Below are 20,529 nucleotides of genomic sequence, written 5' to 3'. Positions count from 1 at the left end.
TTGGCCTACATAACAACCTGATGCGATATGACCTTGACATTCAACTGTCTACATGTAATCTAAGTGCATCTGCTGTCTTGTTTCAGTGTCAATATTGGTGAAGGTTATTATGGGTGTGAGCTTGAAAGCACAACCACAAGCCAATTCTTGGTTCAGATTTTTTGTTTATTAATGACTATAGACAAATATATGAAAATTTTAGTATTCAGCCCACATAACAGGTATAATGCAAATGATGAGAAAAAAGTATATAAAAGCAATTTTGGTTCAAGGAAGAACGCCTTCTCTCGCAGAAGGAAATCTAGGTTCAAGCCCTAGCTCTGATATGAGGTTGAGAAATCGCTGAACGCAATTTACAGTGTGTGCCAGTTAGCAAGCACAACCACAAACCATGTTTAGGTTCAGATTTTTTTTGTATTCATGACTATAGACGAATATATGAAAATTTTAGTACTCGGCCTACATAACAGCCTGATGCAAAATGACCTTGACATTCATCTGTTTACATGCAATCTAAGTGAATCTGCACTCTTGTTTCAGTGTCAATGTTTGTTAAGGTTATTATCGGTGTGAGCTAGCTAGTCATTTCTTGGTTCAGAGTCATATCTATAAAAGAAAGTATGAGAATTTAAGTACACAGCCCTCATAACAGATCTGATACAAAATGACCTTGACATTCATCTGTCTACAAAGAATCTAAGTGCATCTGCTGTCTTGTTTTAGTGTCAATATTTGTGAAGGTAACTATGTGTGTAAGCTAGCAAGCACAACCACAAGTCAGTTCTTGGTTCAGATTTTTTGTGTATTAATGATCAGTTCATATACATGTAATCAGAGTTGTTCAATGAAGAACGCCTTCTCTTGCAGAAGGAGATCTAGGTTCAACCCTGAACGCATCTTACAGTGTGTGTGAGCTAGCAAGCACAACCACAATCCAAATCTTGGTTCAGATTTCTTGTATTAATGACTATAGAAGAATATTTGACAATTTTAGTACACATCTAACATAGCAGGTATGAAGCAAATGATAAGAAAAAAGTATATAAAGGCAATTTCGAAAGCATGTTTATTTGTCAGCACGTTCATGTCTGGCCACAAAACTTATTGTTTGTGTTATGTGTGCAGTGATTCAGTCATTCACTTAGCGCATCTAACAGTGTCTGCTTGAGCTAGCAAGCACAACCACAAGTCAGTTTTTTGTTCAGATTTTGTCTCTTCATGTCTATAAGAGAAGATATGATAATTTTGATACACAGCCTACATAACAGCCTAATGCAAAATGACCTTGACATTCATCTGTCTACAAATACATGTAATCTAAGTGCATCTGCTGTCTTGTTTCAGTGTCAATATTTGAAAGGCATCTTACAGTGTGTGTGAGCTAGCAAGCACAACCACAAGTCAGTTTTTGGTTCAGATTGATATCTATAGAAGAATATTTGACAATTTTAGTACACATCCAACATAGCAGGTATGATGCAAATTATGAGAAAAAAAGTATATACAGGTTATTTTGAAAGCATGGTTTTTTGTCAGCACATTTATGTCTGGCCACAAAACTCATTGTGTGTGTTATGTGTGAAGTGATGTTCAGTTCATATTCTCAGAGTGGTTCAAGGAAGAACGCCTTCTCTTGCAGAAGGAGATCTAGGTTCAAGTCCTAGCTCTGATATGAGTCTGAGAAATCCCAGTGTGTGTGAGTTAGCAAGCACAACCACAAGCCAATTTTTGTTTTCAGATTTCTTTTTATTCCTAGGTTTAGTATGATATATGGAAATTTAAGTACTTGGCCTACATAACAACCTGATGCGATATGACCTTGACATTCAACTGTCTACATGTAATCTAAGTGCATCTGCTGTCTTGTTTCAGTGTCAATATTGGTGAAGGTTATTATGGGTGTGAGCTTGAAAGCACAACCACAAGCCAATTCTTGGTTCAGATTTTTTGTTTATTAATGACTATAGACAAATATATGAAAATTTTAGTATTCAGCCCACATAACAGGTATAATGCAAATGATGAGAAAAAAGTATATAAAAGCAATTTTGGTTCAAGGAAAAACGCCTTCTCTCGCAGAAGGAAATCTAGGTTCAAGCCCTAGCTCTGATATGAGGTTGAGAAATCGCTGAACGCAATTTACAGTGTGTGCCAGTTAGCAAGCACAACCACAAACCATGTTTAGGTTCAGATTTTTTTTGTATTCATGACTATAGACGAATATATGAAAATTCTAGTACACGGCCTACATAACAGCTTGATTCAAAATGACCTTGACATTCATCTGTCTACAAATTCATGTAATCTAAGTGCATCTACTGTCTTGTTTCAGTGTCAATGTTTGTGAATGTGTAAGCTAGCAAGTACAACCACAAGTCAGTTATTGGTTCAGATTCATATCTATAGAAGAAAGTATGAGAATTTAAGTACACAGCCCTCATAACAGGTCTGATGCAAAATGACCTTGACGTTCCTCTCTCTACAAAGCATCTTAGTGCATCTACACTCTTGTTTCAGTGTCGATGCTTGTGAAGGTTTTGATGACCTTCTTGTTATCAAAAAGCAGAAAGAATCAATATGTTTGTTGATGAGACTTTTCATTTCCAATTTTTTTTAAGGTTAACATGACCTTGAAGTTACAAAGATTGTTGCATAATAACGTTTGTTGATGTGAAGTCAAGTTCGAACAAGTGCTCAAGGTAAACATGACCTTGTAGCTGTATAAGCATATACGGTAACAATTTTTACAAGCATCATGTAAAACAAAACACGTTGTAAGGTTCTATACATTTTATTCATTATATGTATCAACCAATAATGCCATAGCGAGAACCAATTTGACATGTTGCATTCTTATCGTATTGATGTTTGCATTTCAGACAAATCAATTGCCCAGAATTTTTGTTGTAAACGTATTCAAAATACTTTACTATGCAGTTCATACAGCAGAATCCGTGCCCGCACGTCTTGCTTATAATTGTTGGTGGATTGTCTTCATTTTTACAAACTCTGCACGAGTCGATTTCGCCACTGCTCTGTAATTCGCTAGATATACTTTCAATAACTTTCGAAATATGCGTTGTCGCATGTCCAAGGAAAGAGTTTTGGCTTGAATTTTCAATGGTACTTTCTTCAGATTTTAGCATCAGCAATACTTTTTTGAGATTGTTGATTCTTATCTGAGCTTTGCCGTGCGACGATTTTATTAACTGTTGTTTTTTTAAATGCTCATCTACAAAGTCAGTCTTCTTATTTTGAGTTGTAATAGCGTCTAGTTTTGCATTTCGTGAGTCTTTATGTCTTTTGATACTTTGATCGTCAAAATTAGCCATAGCTTTGCGTTTATTCGAAGTCTTTGTACTAGTCGAACTTGTTGAGTCGTTGGAACTGTGCTGTGATGACTGAGCCTTGAAATTAGCAGCTGCATCGTTTTCTCGCGATCGATATTCTGTGTTAAATTCTTCGTCACTCATTGTGAGAAGTGAGTACAAAATTGGATTCTTTTGTATGATCTCACTGGATGTTGAATTCAATGGATGAGTTTCATCACCTAACTGAACACCAGTATTTGTAAGTTGTTTGGAGGCCATGTCGCTTTGCTAATCACACGAGAATGATTGAGTTTGTCAAAAGACTGGCTTTTTATCGTAAAATTTTGAGTTATATTATTTGTTTCTTATTTTGCTGCACATTGCGAAAAATGTTGATGCAACAAGATGCTAGATTCCACAATATGATCAAGGTCAACGTGAATATGAAATTGTGACGCTGTATGCAAGTTTCTCGTTCATGCATAGAAATGAGCGTAATGTCAGATATTGTCTGATCAAGTATTTTGATCCATCGCAATTCGATACGACATTGTTACAATCAAACTATATCTAACCTGCTCGACTAACAACCAACACATCATATGCATTTCAACATTTTATTTACCAACAAACAAACAAGCATATGAAAACAGTCAAAACATTTAATCCGTGAAAAGCATTCGCACCCAGCCAGTAACGTCAGCTCGACACATAGCGCAGTCTCCATCAAACATCATCAGGCAGCAGTTTTCACAAAAAGTGTGCCCACACTTTGTCAAGGTACTGTTTTTTTCCTCATCGTAGCATATGGTACACGTTTTCAATGCTCGAATAGCCTCTTCTTTTTCTTCTTGAAGTTTTGTTCTAAGCGAATCCAAAGCCTGCTCTTTTTCAAATAGGAGCTGCGCTATTATCCTATCGGTTTCGAGTTCATGTTGCTCTTTTAGCGCGCGTTCGCGTTTAGACCACTCATCCTCGAAGAAACGTTCTTGATCATTAATCAAATGTTCGCTCGCTTCTCGCTGATAAGATGAAGCCTTGTGCAGACAAGACAGCATTTTTGTGCAGACTTCGCGACCTTCCTTTGACATAGCGTAGTCGCTGCTGTTCACAAACGCTGTAACCTGACTTCCAAGTCTGTTCAAATGATAGCCGAACGACTTAAAATCAATTGACGCCGATTGTTCTGGTCGAGTGTATGGCTTTGTAGCATGTCGCTTGCCCTTGCCAGTCGTTTCGCTACTACCACTAGCAGCGTCTGTGTCCTCGAACTTTGGCAGTCGGTTTGCGTATTTCGGCATGATTTCGAGTCAATGTTCTCTCTTGGAGTCTCAAATCAAGAATGATTACAATAGATGTTCGAGTCGCCCTTTATACCCGACGGGCTGGTGCGATTTTTATATATGGACAAAGCATAGTGATTGCATTCCAAAGTCCTTGATTAAGATGAATAGCAAATTTCTCACGCGTGGAAAATGTAGACACTCATATTTGCGAAAAGCGCTGAGTAAAGTTGCATGTCTGAGGGATTTTGATAAAACGTACGTTAGCGAGTTGGGTCAGTACCTCAGAAAGACATTTCCCACACTTCGCGACGACTGTCGGTTGTACATAAAGCACGAATTAAAATTCAGAACAGGCGACCCGATTTCGTTATTCATATACCAAACGTTGCTCTGATACTTCTAGAGTACAAAACGTCCAATGTTACAACAAAAGTACGCAGAGAATATCTTACTCAAGTACTCGATACGTATCACAAGTTTCGACAAAGTTTATGCGCTAATCAAAATTCCAGCCATATACGTTTACTTAGCATTTTGCTCATTCGCAATTCTTCATCTCGACAAAACAAAATTGTGTGTGTGTGAAAAATGAGTTAATACCTAACAGCTGTTATTTGATGTTAACTTTTATGAATATTTTTGCGAAATGTACTATGATCAATTTTTAAACGCAACAGTGCAGTGGAGTATTTTTCAAATCACAATATCTTGCTAGTACAACTTTTTGCTGTAATAATTTCACAACGCTAAAATTTCCAATCCAATACTTCATCAAATATCTACCAGCATCGCACGAGAAATTACACCCAGTACAGCGAGGTCATCAAGTGCAAATAATATCGAACGTCATTTCACAGTAAAGTACACAGATAGATGAGTATTTGCGAGAAAGTTTAAATGTAAATTTATCAAAAACCACTGCAGATATTGGGATCAAATTTTGACTATGATATTCAACTTAGAGAGCCTTCCATCGATTATTCCGAACGTTTTATTCTTTTGTTGATGCTTTTTTGACAAACATACTAGTTTTTGATCGAAAATAAAGCCTTTATGAAGAAATCTTTTTGCCTTTTCGTTTTGCGATACATTGTTTAAAATGTGTACCGTTGAATATGAAGTTTTTGTGTGGATTAAATAATCACACATTGAAACGCCGATTTATCAGCAGAAAACTGAACTCAACTCTGATATTGTTTTTCTACAACGCACTTGAATTCATGACGTGCAGTAGATCTACGTAATTTCGCTTCATGTAAACAACCTTGGTGCAATATCGTTCAACGACGTTTAAGTCGATTTTTTATGAAACCACTCCAGATATCAATATGAAATTTTCAGTACATTAAACAGATGGCTATATGCTACAAATAAGTACTGATTGGTTTGTTCTGAAATATATGCCTCTATGTAAAATATCTGTCCGAAATCTTTAGTATGAAGAAAACTTTTTTGCCTTTTCGTTTTCATAAACACAATATGTACCGCTGAATAGGAAATTGTTTTCTGAAGAATTTGGTGTATAACACTTTGTATGTATGTGAATAATTTCGATTGAACACGAGTTAAACGCAACATTGATCGTTTTCTTTAAATCGGCATCGCGCAAAAATTCATGACATGCAGTACGTCATTTCGCTTAAATGTAAACAACCGAGGAAAGACTTAACATAATATCGGTTTAAGTTAAATATCTCCGGAACGATTCATGGCATCAATATCAAATTTCAAGTACAATACCCAGCTTATTGTTCGCTACAACTTTTCTATTGTTATTTTTGTTCCAACATACATGCTTATGAGATAAAAATCACGTTGAAAACGTTCGCAACAAGAAAACTGTTTCATCCTATCGCTTTTTGAACAAAACTGATATCATCTTATAGAAAATTTCATTCCGAATATTTTGATATGACATGCGTGTATGTTTATTGTATCGCTTGATCAAGACTAGCCGAAAACCATTTTGCCTATAATCACGAATACACTTTTTAAAGCACGAAACATGTACTGTAGCTCGAACGTCATTTCTATCCATGAAAACAACTTTGGCTTGGGTGCAATATCTTACAATGAGGTTTAAGTCAATTTTCTTTGAAACCACTCATAATATCCAGATGAAATGTTCACCACAATATTCTATCATATGATAGCTACAATTTTTGTCTCGCCTATATTGTTCTCACACGACTCATTGTGTCAGATATTCAATTTTGCAAAATTCGCTAAGAAGAAAACTTTTTCGTGTTAAGAGCATTTATCTTCATTTTGGTATGATTTTGTAGGAAATTCAATTCCACGCATTTTGATGTATTACACTTAAACGTCTGTCTAAACACACAAACAATACAGTGCAATAACGATTTCGTACTAAACGCATTTCTGTCTTTAACTTTAGATTTTTACAACGTCGTCTTTTATCCATGTAAACAAACGAAACAAGATGTTAAGTTGCATCGGTTTAACTCAATTTGCTCGAAAACGTCTCATGATATTAAGATTAAATTTTCACCACAATATTCTACCATATGATAGCTTCATTTTTTGTTTCGCCTATATTGTTTTCAAACGACTCATTGTGTCAGATATTCAACTTGGCAAAATTCGCTAACAAGAAAACTTTTGTATGAAAAGAGCATTCATCGTTATTTTGGTATGATTTTGTAGGGAATTCAATTCCACGCATTTTGATACCACATACTCGATAGTGTGTTGAAAATTTGCTTCAATATTGACAGAAAACCATTTTGCTTTAAACACGCCTTTGACAAACTCTGCATAAAATAAAACGTCATCTCATCTCATCTGTTAAAGACTAGTGTACAGCGAAATGCGTTTTACAAAAAAGTTGAGGTCGTGTTTTCTCTTCAATCATTTGACCGATCAACATAACATTTTCGCATTAATATGAAACGTGTTAATAGCAACAAGTTTTGTGGGGATCATTTTTTGTTAACATATTCGCATATAGAAGAAATTCTTAGCTTTTCGCATGAAAATCACTTCGCTGACAAGGAACAAAATTCCCATTCAATACAAGTACATAACAATTGCTATCATTCTATAGGGAATTCTGTTCTGCACATTTTGATGTATGATACTGCACAATAGGTCTAATTACAAGAATACTGCTGAGAGAAAACGCATTCGTGCTTATAGAAATTTTGAACTTTTCAGTCGAGTTAAACCGAACGTCGTTAGATAGCGAATATTTGATAAAACTGTGTTTGTATCGAAGCGGTTTATGTTAACTGCCTCAATTACGCGTGAACGCATTTCGATGAAATTTTCACAATCATAACCAGCAAATAGACAGTAACAATAAGAGTTTAAATATTTTGCAAGTAGATAAGTGGATATATGTCAAAATTTCTGTTTATTGGTAAAACTTGGGTTGATATGAAGAAAAGATTTTCATTTCGCAATATGATACAGTAATATTTGCATCATGCGATGGGGAATTTATTTCTGTGCATTTTGGTGTAACATACTTGATGTTTTTGTAAAACGCTGCAGTTATACGGGCAGAAAACCATATCACAACAAACACACATTTCATGAATCGTAATTTTGACCCTTCGTTGTCAGTGCAAATCGACGACGTCATTTCAATAAAACTCATCTTTCAACTTAAAGGGGTGTTGACATATCGATGATACAAAATTGTGTTTATTTGAAAGTGATTTAAGTGCAATATCTCTTGAACCCGTTGTCCGAATTCAATAAAATTTTCACCAGATGAACCGAAATTTCGATGCGCTCATACTGGTACTATTTGTGTATACAAAATCGAACGCGCGAGTTATGAAATTTTGATTTTAACGCAAATTTTCTCGATATTTCAAATTTTCAAGAACAATTGTACACATAACCATACTATTTGTATATCATTGTGTAGGCGCCAGTGTGCTGAACATTTTGATATATGTAGGTTTGATATTTATTTTCTATATCTTCGTTGTACTAGTACAAATCACAAAACACAGTTGAAAAAATCACAGCGCGATAGTTGCTCTTTAATAAAGTTAGTGCGAAATCATATCGAGCTGCTTTCGTCAGTCGAACGTCATGAAAACATTTGAGTTCTCGGAATTGAAAATAAATATTGAATTGTTCAGGCTATGTAGAAAACTAAATGGGTATACGGGAATATTTTGTGCTGATGTTAAATGTTCAGTAATAAATATTTTGATGGATTACTCACATATTTGATATGATCTAGGATTATTTCAGAATGATAGGTTAGTAAATCTATGTTTGACTAGATTTTTTTATATACACGCCTTTTGTCGTTTTAACATTGACTATAAAAATCTGCGTTGAGTACGCCTCATAACAAGATTTGAGACCTAAAGACCATGGATTTGCTTTAACTCGAAGGAAATACTGGATGGATTGTACGGACTCATGCTTATCAATTTTTATGCCCATTCAAGCTGTGAGTGTGAATATTTCGGCTTGTATGGTCATGAAAAAATATCATCACAAAGTCAATATTTGTAGGATTTTTGCATGTTAAGTATGATTTTTTGATTTCTCATCAAATACACATTCAATCGTAACTCAAATCATGAAGAATAAACATTTTCAATGTGCTTTTCTGTCATTCTTCGTTTGGTCGTTGAAGGGTTCGGACGTGTTTTTCGAAGCTCTCGACGTCGTGACCTCATTATAATTTGAACTGCGCGCGTAAAGAACGCTCAGTTGCGACTTGGACATTGACCAATACGGACGTGTTTTTAAAGCGCTCTGAAAAAAGTTTTGACTTTTTAATTTTTTTTACTATGACAGAATCTTAGTTGACTGATGGTCTTTGACAAAGACAGACTTGTTTTTGTGAGCTCTGAAAAAAATTTGACTTTGAAATAGTTTTACGATTAAAAAGTTTCAGTTGACTTTTGAACGTTGACGAAGACGGACGTACTTTCGTGAGCTCTGACTATTGATGAAAAGTTTTCGCGTTATAGAATAGCGACTTGGTACTCAGGTTGTTGAATGACTGGATGACTGTAGTGTTAGGTTATTGTTATGAGATAACAACTTGACTTTGACTTGAGTTGTGAAATGAAATCATACTCTTATGCGATGATAACTTTTGAACGTTTAGTACTGACTGACAACGAATTTTTGTGAGCGTTATATATGAAATGTTTGACTTACATTAATTTTTTTGAACGACTTGACTTCAATTTAAGTTTTGACATCGGACTGATCGGACGTGTTTTTTTAAGCTCTGGCTGTTGTGAATAATTAAATTTATGTTGTGGTATCAAGCGATTGACTGTCAGTTGAGGTTCAGATGTCGAGCTGTGCGGACGTGTTCATCGAGCTGCTGTCTACAAAAAACGTGAGTACAATTTTTTTTCGTTTTACTGTTTACAAGTTGCGTGATGATGTATGATGGTTGTAATGTGTTGGGTAGAAATTACTCAGTGCTGATACAGTGTCGATATGTTGTGATGAGCGATAATAGTGGATGATGGTGGAACAGAATATTCATTGAGCTATTTTGAGGAAGCGAACATATGATGGAACAATGTTGCAAAAATATTAAATGACAATGTATTGAATCGCTTTTGTTGATATGTATGATATTGATTAAATTGTATTTGCATGCTGTAACATTTCTATTCCATTTCAGGGGGCTGTGGTGAGTATTGTAGTATAAATTTGTTTCAATAAATCATGATGAATGAAAACTGATTTCGATTCGTTTTGTACAGGTTTACTTGTATAGAAGTGTAATGCGTTGGGTAGAAATTACTCAGTGCTGATATAGTGTCGATATGTTGTGATTAGCGATGATGGTGTATGATGGTGGAACAGAACATGAGCTACTTTGGGGAAACGAACATATGATTGAAAAATGATTGCAAACATAGTAGATGAATGATATGATATTGCTTAAATTGTATTTTCATGCTGTAACATTTCTATTCCATTTCAGTGCGCTGTGGTGAGTATTGACTATTGTAGTATAAATTTGTTTCAATAAACGATGATGAATGAAAACTGATTTCGATTCGTTTTGTGTAATTTTAGGGATTTTCACTCTATAACAACTCTGTCGGTTGGTGTTCATGAGTGCGAGCTTAATACAGCAATGTTTGAGTAGTACAAAATTGTTTTCGCTTTTGTGGTCGCCAGCTGTCCGTGATCTGTAAAGTGAAAAAACACAGCTATGAAGCATACAATTGTTTCAATATTTTATCAATGATAGTGTGCTATGCATGTTTTGATTTAGTTCGTTTCAGATTTGACATGAGATGAAAACCGGACATGATTTGAACAGAGCTGGGAAACGAAAAGGTAAGTCTGTTTCATTCCACTATGAACACTTGTATTTTGACAAAAGAAGAGATAAAGTGAGTTACTTTATCATCATGGTTTCATTTAGTGAACAGAGGTAAACCTAGCTAGCTTTTCGTGTACTCTATTTTGGATGAAGAGTTTGTTAGTAACTTAAATTGTACGGCTAGTAAAGTATGAACATGAATGCTTTGTTCAGATTTTCAGATGTGTGCTGGCAGTTCAAGTCTGGCAGCCGGAGTGAACAGTCGTGATTTCTGGAGCTCCAACAAGATGCTAGAAGGTAAGTAACTATGTTTGTTTTGCATTGCATGTTTTCATATGTTTCAGACTTTCAAGCAGAGATGTCATGATGACTGGAGTTGAGCACAGGGCAGTGACAAAGTGAAAGGTAAGTACTTTTACTGAATGTTTGTTCTATGCATGTTTTGTTTTAATACATTTCAGGAGTGCTTATCCAGTGATGATATGACAGTTGGAGTGAACAGTGGAGCCAAGCAGTCTTGTTTTTGGAGCTACTCAACAAGCCTTGAAGGTAAGTTTAGAATTTCTCAATGTTAGTGAATTGAAGTACTGTCACTTGCTTTTGGACAGTCGAACAGAACAGACGTGGTTGCGAGAGCTCTCATATCTGTTGTGTTAAACTGTTTTTATGATATGTTATGTTTGTTTGTTTGTTTGTGATGTACTATTTTTCAGATGCTGATGGCAGTGATGGGTTTTCAAGCTGACCTGAACAAAAAAGCACTCATATGGTAAGTACAAAATAGTTGTTATATGGGATGTTTTGTGCATGCTTTTATGTTTCAGGTGTACTTGCTGACAGCGACGAAGACGAATCAAGAAGAGGAACATTGTTGAGAAAGTGATTGGGACTTGCAAACAGGGTAAGTGTAACACTTGTGTTTGTTTAATTTGTAACATGCGTGCTTTGCTCTGTTTCAGATTTCACATGCAGAAATTAAACAGGATTTCAACTGCTGAGACACAATTCATCAAAAGTAAGGTAAGTTTTAATTCATTGATTTGAGTTGTACAATGTGTTCTTTACTTTATTTCAGATTCGAGTCACTGGTTTACACATGGAAGAAGATTTCCACGTCTGTTACTCAACTCTACAGAAGCAAGGTAAGTCGATCAAATTTTTGTTTTCATTGACTGCTGTAATGTGATGTTATGCTATTTTTCATGTGTGCTATGCAGAGATGGAGAATTCAATTTTAAGAAAGATTAACTGCTGCAGCTTAGCTCTGCTCTGTGTTGATTTTTGTTCAAAAACGTTTAAAATGTATGTGTGTTTTCAGATGTTTTGTTTCAGTTGATGTCCAGATGGCAAGCAGTACAGACGTGTTTCTTGGAGCTGCCAAACAGTGAGTACAAACGTTTTATATTTTTCAGTTGTTTACTCATAGAAGTCTGTGAAAGATGATAACAAGGGTTGAATCTATCAGCACTTGTGTCTAAAAATGCTGATGTGTGACGGTTTACTGAAAAGGGTAAATGCTAGCCAGTACTTACACTTGAGCAACCGTGGGATGTCGAACTAACTGATGATGTACTATGATGGTGAACACTTACTATGTGTATCGAAATGCTTTTGTTGATATTTTCTATAGATGATTTGATATTGGTTAACATTTGTTTGCATGCTGTTAACATTTCTATTTCATTTCAGTGAGCTGTGGTGAGTATTGTAGTATACATTTGTTTCAATAAATCATGGTGATTCTTTTTTACAGTTTTAGGGATTATCACTCTATAACAACTCTGTCGGTTGGTGTTCATGAGTCTGAGCCTAATACCGCAATGTTTGAGTAGTACAAAAATGTTTTCGCTTTTGTGGTCGCCAGCTGTCCGTGATCTGTAAAGTGAAAAATACACAGAGCTATGAAGCATACAAATGTTTCGAAATTGTATCAATGATTGTATACTATGCATGTTTTGATTTAGTTCATTTCAGATATGAGATGACATGAAGAGTTGACAGTCGAACAGAGCTGAGCAACGCAGAAAGGTAAGTGTGTTTCATTTTAGTATGAACACTTGTATTTTGTTTTTATATGGTATGTTTTGTGCATGCTATGTTTCAGGTGTACTTGTAGTCAGCGACGAAGACGATTAAAGAAGAGGAACATTGCTGAGAAAGTGAATGGGACTTGCAAACAGGGTAAGTGTTACAATTGTTGGTTTGATTTTTACCATGCATACTTTGCTTTACTCTGTTTCAGATTTCACATGCAGAAATGGTCTCATAGCAGTGCCAACAGTGAATAAGGATTTCATCTGCTGTGAAACAACTCAACAGAAAGTAGGTAAGCATTGAATGCATGCACTTGAGTTGTACAATTTGATGTGATGCTTTTCTCTGTTTCAGATTCAAGTTTCTGGTGTAGACAGAAAAATGTGTTTGAAGAAGGAATTCTACTACTGTGATTCAACTCTACAGAAGCAAGGTAAGTAGAAACAAAATTTTGGTTTAATTTAACTCATGTGTTTTGCACTGAATGCTATTTTTCAGGTCTCTCATGCAGTGAGGGAAAAGAAGACGATTTCAAGAAAAAAATCACTGCTGCAACTCGGGCCTATAACAAGGTAAGCGTTTACTATATTGTATACAAAATGTTTCTCTGTTTTACTCTGTTTCAGGTTTCAATTGCAGAGATGTTGCAGAGATGTTTTGACAGCTTGTGACAGAAAAGAAATTCAGCAGCTGTGTATCGACTGTAGCCACGAGGTAAGTCGAAACAAAATATACTGGTTTGTATGTTATGTTGTTATGCCCTTCTATGTTTCAGACTTACATTGCTGTGACTGTTCCACAGTGGGTCAAAAAAGAGACGAATACAGGTTTCAAGAAGAAAATTGGCTGTTAAAACTCTGCACAAAATATGAGGTAAGTAAACTACTCTTTTGGTTTGTTTTGTGCTTTGTTATGCTTAACTATTTTTCAGATTGGAATGGTGGGTCGTTACAGAGCAGACTTTTGGACAACTGAGAAGTTGAGAAACAGAAAATGATTCAAGATCAGCTACGTAAGTCTTGATTATTATGCATTGCTAAATGTTTTTTTCATTTCAGTATCCTGTGGTAAGTACACTAACTTTCTATAATTTCATATTGAACTGTTTTGATGACTTGTATACTACTATGCAATGCTTAATGTTTTTTTTCATTTCAGTAGCCTATTGGTAAGTACACTAACTTTCTATAATTTCATATTGAACTGTTTTGATGACTTGTATTCTGCATTGTAAAATGTCTGTTTTTCATTTCAGTATCCTGTGGTAAGTACACTAACTTTCTATAATTTCATATTGAACTGTTTTGATGACTTGTATACTACTATGCAATGCTTAATGTTTTTTTTCATTTCAGTAGCCTGTTGGTAAGTACACTAACTTTCTATAATTTCATAGTGAACTGTTTTGATTACCTGTATTCTGCATTGTAAAATGTGTTTCTTTTTCATTTCAGTATGGCTGTGGTAAGTACACAAACTTTCTATAATTTCATATTGAACTGTTTTGATGACTTGTATTCTACTATGCAATGCTTAATGTATTTTTTCAGTAGCCTGTTGGTAAGTACAATTGCCTTCTTTAATTTTCATATTGAACTGTTTTGATGATGTGTATACTGCTATGCAATGCTTAATGTATTTTTTCATTTCAGTAGCCTGTTGGTAAGTACACTAACTTTCTTTAACTTTCATACTGAACTGTTTTGATGACCTGTATTTTGCATTGTAAAATGTGTTTCTTTTTCATTTCAGTATGGCTGTGGTAAGTACACTAACTTTCTTTAATTTTCATATTGAACTGTTTTGATGACTTGTATTCTGCTATACAAAATGTGCTTTTTTCAATTTCAGTTCAGCAATGGTAAGTATATTGTGTTTCTTTATGTATAATTTTGTATACATATTGTTTTTTTCATCATAGCATGTTTTTTATATTTATGCTTTGTGTAAGTAAAATGTTCATAAATCATTCTTATCTTTAAACTAAAAATGTATTTTGATATGCAAAATGTCTGTATGATTTCAGTTGCCAGAGGTGAGTACCATAACAGTTGAAAAGTTAGTTTTGTTTAGTTAAAGTTTTGGTTCACAGTTCTGTTTGTTATTTGGCAAAATTTACATGTATGCATTGAGTCTTGATTTCAGCTCGATTGTGGACTGAAGAAGATTGTCCGCAGAGGGATTGGATACAAAATACAAAGTAAGTACTGAGTTTCTTACTAAAAGTTTTGAGTTGTATTCATTGTGTGTTAATATGCTATGATTGCTATGAACATGACTTTTGTATTTCAGCGAAGACAACATAGGTAAGTAAAATTGTTATCTGTTTCATGTTTACTGTTACAGTTCAATATTGTGTTTATAAATTGTAAGTTGTACAAACACATTCAAAAGTTTCTGATCATGCTTTCGATTTCATTTCAGCTTTACTGCTGGACGAGTGTTCTCTACTACTAGACGTGTCAGGTTTACTACCAGGCGAGCAGTGACAACAAGGCGCCTTTGTGGAAACAACACAACAAAAAAGTGAGTATTAGTTGAAATTGTTTTACTGTATGTTATACTTAAATGCAAAATTGTGCACATAAATTGTAAGTTGTACAATTACAATGAAAGTTTCTGATCATGCTTTCTATTTCATTTCAGCTGTACTGCTAGACGAGCAGTGACAGAAAGGCGCCTGAACATGCAACACAAAACAAAAAAGTAAGTATCAGTTAAACAGTTGGTAGAGTTGTGTGTTTTTCTTTAGCAGTTTGTGTTTACTATTTTATTTGATACATGGTATATTACACATGCATGTTTTTATCATTTCAGGCTGTTTACTTTCATCGTTTACTGTTTAACACAATTTGCTTTTCTATTTTCAGTGCCAATATCCAAACCTTGATGTGGACACCGAGTAGTCAATACATACGTGTGGCGTACAGCTGCGACAAAACCGTGGGTCCATCGCACCGATAACTTGAACATTGGCCCGTGTATGGACATCAGTGCAACTTTGTGAATCCATGTAACTTTGTGAATCCATGTAACATTGCGAATGTGTGTCGATCGAAAAATGTGTACATTCTGCACTGAAACGAACTCGGTGTTGCAAGTGGCAAGTGTTGACAGTGTGTATGTTTATGTTTATGTTTTTACATGAAAAATAAAGGAGATTGTTCTCCTACCTTTTTTTTCCTTGTTTTATTGTGCTGGCCAGCAATATTGATGTATTGATGTATTGATGTATGTGTTTGTGTATTAACGATGTATTAACTATGCATTACCAAAATCAAACAAAACTTTGGCACAAGAGACTCTAAGTATCAAATACCAACAATTTAAGCGCAGACAATCACATGGTGGTACACCAGTCCGAATATACTCATTGCTCTAGCCAGGATTGCAAATTACTTGTGTTGACTAGCAAGGCTCCCTAGTAACGGAGCAGTGTTACTGGCGTTTTTTGGGTCGATAGTGCTTAGGTGAGGTTTTGCTCGAATCGGGAGCGGGTCACTCGCTTTGGCGAGTTAGTTTTCGCTCGTAGTTTCCAATCTGGCTAGATCAATGTAAGGTTGTCGTTGACTGCTATTTGGCAAGCAGAAAGACAACAGCGGTTAATTAACTGAGTATGGGCGACCGAGGTATGTAGGTGTCAATAGACCGACTCCACAAGTTGCGAAGCGAACCGATAGCACTTGAGGGGAAACGCCTCGGTTTTCGGTTCTAACATGTGTTATCCATGCAGTCGTTATACTCTGGCAAGGCTCCTCAATCTATCGCGAGGGACACTCATTATTGCCCGCAAGCTTTAGAACCTGACGTGGGTCGATGCGTATGCGAGTCCGAGGACGCGATTGCATTTGATAAGGCTACCAACCAGTTAATGATTGCATGATCTATAAAACCAATTTTAAGTCTACTTGGGCACAAGAGATTCCAAGTACCAAAATACCAACAATTAACAAGCAGACGCTTTTCAAAACTATGACCGCTGAGATTGATAGTCAGATGGAGTCCTGCCCATTTAGCTGTGTAGCGGTCTAGGGCGGGGTTGCAAGTCAATACGAAATGAGGCGCTATAAAGCAACTCGTCCCCGTTATGACCGTCAATACTTTCGACACTATCTGGGAATCCTTTCAACACCACATTGTTGCGCTGTTGGAAGGGTGGTAGGCACGCATGGTGACATGCCTGTGCTTTGCTATGCGACACCATGGTATTTTCGTACGGTGACACGAAATATCTTAATCTGGCTCTCTCAGAAACGCAGGCACGCGTTGACCGAACCTGACCGATGACCGAGCAATAACATTTCTATTAAGTGCTTCAATGCACAAAGTCTGCTAGGGCTGGGGTGGGAAGGCGACTTCTCTTGTACTCAGACAAGAGGAACGGTCACAAGTCCGTGAAAACGCCGAGTGACACCACTAGCTTTCAATCGTACAAAGCAAAAAACTTTCAAACTTTAGTTTGAGGTGAAATGATAAAAAAACTATATAAACAACTAACCGTTATAAGATATTTGCCATATGGACACAAACTATGCTACTCAATGTTGCGTTGAACATTAATTGCGCCTTACGAACTACTCGTGTTGAAACTAACATTGAGTGACTCGTAAACTTAAAGCAGTTACTCGCTTTTGACTGCATACACATTTTGTACAACGGCTCGTTATTGGTATAACTTGTCTTTCAATGAGGAACGTCTATTGAGGTTGTAGAATATACGAATAAAAACACACAACATAAATGACGTTAGGATATTATTTTGACTTTCGATATGAGGTGATATGATGAAAAAAAGTATATACATCGGTCTGAGAGACTTTCATGACATTCTCAGAATTGCTAGCACAATTGATAAAAACCCTAAACGCAGTTTTATGACTTTCAATGTATGGTCATTAACTTTGAAATACTGCAAAGCAATCCCAATTAAAAACCTTACGCTACACTACAGTCTACAACCGTATTTGAAACTCAACAACTCGAATGTTCTCATTTTGAAACGACAGTAAGTTACACAACTGCTTGAATATTTTGAAAAGCAGTATCGCTTCAACGCTATGATTTGGTTGTGAGATGTAATATATAGTATAGTAGCATCAATGTTACAGACCTGTAAGCACATTCATACACCTGCTTGAATATTTTGGAAAGCAGTGTCGCTTCAACGCTGCTAAAACGTTTTAGCTTGTCGCTAGCTAGCTTGTATGTTTAATTTGATTGTGAAATGTAGTCGAGATTGGTGTGTAGCAATGTATAGTAAAGGTGTTGATGTTTCAAATCAGTAGGCACAAACACATGCTTTCAACGGGCACATGCGACTAAATTCGTATCACGACAAAACGGGTTAAACATACGCTATAATATATCTCTATGTTAGCACCACAGATGAGGTTGTCGATAGCTTGCGTTGTTGATTTGGTCGTGAGATGTAGTCATGATTGGTATGTATTGTATAGTAGAAGACAATTCTCAGCAGCAGGTGGTCTGCAAACACTACAATGCAATTTTGCAGTTTGATACGAACGTGTTTTGTTCACGTGTAATTGGTATGAAAATCTGTCGTGTCTGATCAATCTAACATATTTGGTAAAATAACACAGTTGGAAGGCCGTAGCATATCTAAGGTTGTGCTATGTTACAGCTCCACTAATAGTTATTCGTCTTGCAAGATACTGGAACAGATGTCCACGTGTTATTGTATATTATCTGATTTAGGATATTTTTGAGAAATTATGCAACAGAACATTTCTGCAAAATGTGAAAAATATCTATTTGAATGGGATTTCTGAGGTTTAGCCATTGCCGAAAGGCCAATGTTTCTTCATGTATGTGTGACAAAAGCTACTGCTATATTTGCTATTATGCTAGTCCGTATTGCATATCGCAAGGTGGTAAAGCGGCTCTTTTCATTTCGCTGTGAAAAGAACGGTCACAAGCCCGTACAAACGCTGAGTGACACCTCTTGATCATGTAGCTTGTATGAAACGTGTTTACAAAACCAAAGTAGTTCAAAGCAGAACGCTTTTCCTTCTTTGAGGGAGAAGAAATCTGGGTGCAAGTCCCGGCTTTGGTTATAACACAAATACTCGCTGCTCAGTTGCAATATTCATACTCTTACACAGTCAATATAATCTCGGGACCAAATGCCACTAGGCTCGATTTTGAGTTGCTACACTCATGATAAAAATGAACCAACACATTGACATTGAGTACGTGATTAAAATGTACCAGCAATTTTTCGCTAATCGGTATGTAGTAAAACTATTTGACAAATCTACGTTATAACTAGCACAGTTAAAATTTAACGTTTGAACATTCGCTGATAATAGGCATGCAATAACAATCCAACGCTGAAATGACTCACACTCCTACGCAATTAATTTGTCCGCGGGACCAAATGACCATAGGCTCGATTTCGAGTTTATACTCTGTCTTATTCGCCACACTAAATATCTGGTCCGGACTTTGCCGCATTGCTAACGCTGTCAGTTTATACAAGTACTGCCCAATGTCCATGTTAAATTGAAATGTTGATGCACTATCAGCCGTATTAGATTTCTCCTTCAAAAACGTTTCAGACTGTTTTATTGTGTTCAGACATTTCTGCCATGCTATAAAGAATTCCGCTGTGTCTTTATCGGTTATCGATTGAATAGCTTCATGGAGCTGTTTCAATTCATCCTGAAGTCGTGTACACTTTTTGAGATCACTTTCAAGAAGATTCTGCAGACTTATTAGGCCATCGTTCATATCTTTAGCAGTGCTTGTTTCGAGCTCGTCTAAAAGTTTGTTAATTTTTCGACGCATTTCCAGCAATTTTTGAATTTCCTCGTTATATGAACCATGCAGAAAATGTATGTTGGATCGTCCATTGTTACGAAGCTTTTCAATTTGCTGCATTATAGCTTCCAGGGTCAGTGACAAGTCGTGTACATTCGCTGTTTCTTGTTTTGATATCTCTGAAATGGGTCTCACGTCAATGCAGTCGCTAAAAATAATTCACCAAAATGACATAACATTAAAATAGTTTAGTATAAAGCCCCATTTGGGATCAATTTACAATTAAAAAACCAACAATACACGTTTTATTCTTAACTTTTATGTTTAAACAAAGTATTCAACTTGTCGAAAGTACCTGTGGTTTTTGGATGCGCACACAGTACAGCATACCTGGCTGTGCATTTTGCAAAACATGTCCAATTTCATGCCCGCGTGTAGTTCACATGAAAGAAGAAAATCTTTCACTGACAATGGCGAGCATGTCGCCATTGTGATGATTGATTTGTTAACACAAGATGCACTTTCTGTTTAATTTATTCAAATACGCTTATATGTACTAATGTACTGTATCGCTGTCACTTATTAATCCTATTCCAATATATTTAAGGCATTTTAATTAAAATTTACATTAAACATGTTTCAGCTTACCACGTGAGCGTAAGGTGTCTTTATAAATAGCATGTAATTATATCATACAGTCGAGTCCGTTTATCGAAATTCAATACTCTTACGGCTGTGGTTTACTGCACATAACGCAAGCAATCAGATCTATTATTTCTGTAATACCGAAGCTCCTTCGCTCCGTGTTTACAAAGCATTTTTT

At 35.9% G+C, this 20,529-nt stretch overlaps 1 protein-coding gene and 1 long non-coding RNA gene across 2 annotated transcripts; one reads left to right on the top strand and one right to left on the bottom strand.

Annotated features, from left to right (window-relative positions):
- Window positions 1–14,888: 14,888 nt before the first annotated feature.
- Window positions 14,889–16,634, top strand: LOC127848010 (uncharacterized). The gene is made up of 3 exons (XR_008034268.1): window positions 14,889–15,452; window positions 15,573–15,632; window positions 15,797–16,634. It is a non-coding gene; the product is annotated as an uncharacterized LOC127848010 (long non-coding RNA).
- A 2,652-nt stretch (window positions 16,635–19,286) lies between these two features.
- Window positions 19,287–20,222, bottom strand: LOC127847952 (uncharacterized). The gene is made up of 2 exons (XM_052380203.1): window positions 20,062–20,222; window positions 19,287–19,914 (listed from the first exon to the last, which is right to left on the bottom strand). Exons 1-2 carry the CDS (start codon window positions 20,193–20,195, stop codon window positions 19,287–19,289), a joined length of 762 nt encoding a protein of 253 aa, XP_052236163.1. The 5' UTR covers window positions 20,196–20,222.
- Between the last annotated feature and the right edge of the window lie 307 nt (window positions 20,223–20,529).

Source organism: Dreissena polymorpha, chromosome 10 (genome assembly GCF_020536995.1).
Source record: "Dreissena polymorpha isolate Duluth1 chromosome 10, UMN_Dpol_1.0, whole genome shotgun sequence".
Classification (NCBI taxonomy): domain Eukaryota; kingdom Metazoa; phylum Mollusca; class Bivalvia; order Myida; family Dreissenidae; genus Dreissena; species Dreissena polymorpha.
The sequence above is the reverse complement of the archived record's forward strand: the minus strand, read 5'-3'. Positions and strand labels throughout refer to the sequence as shown.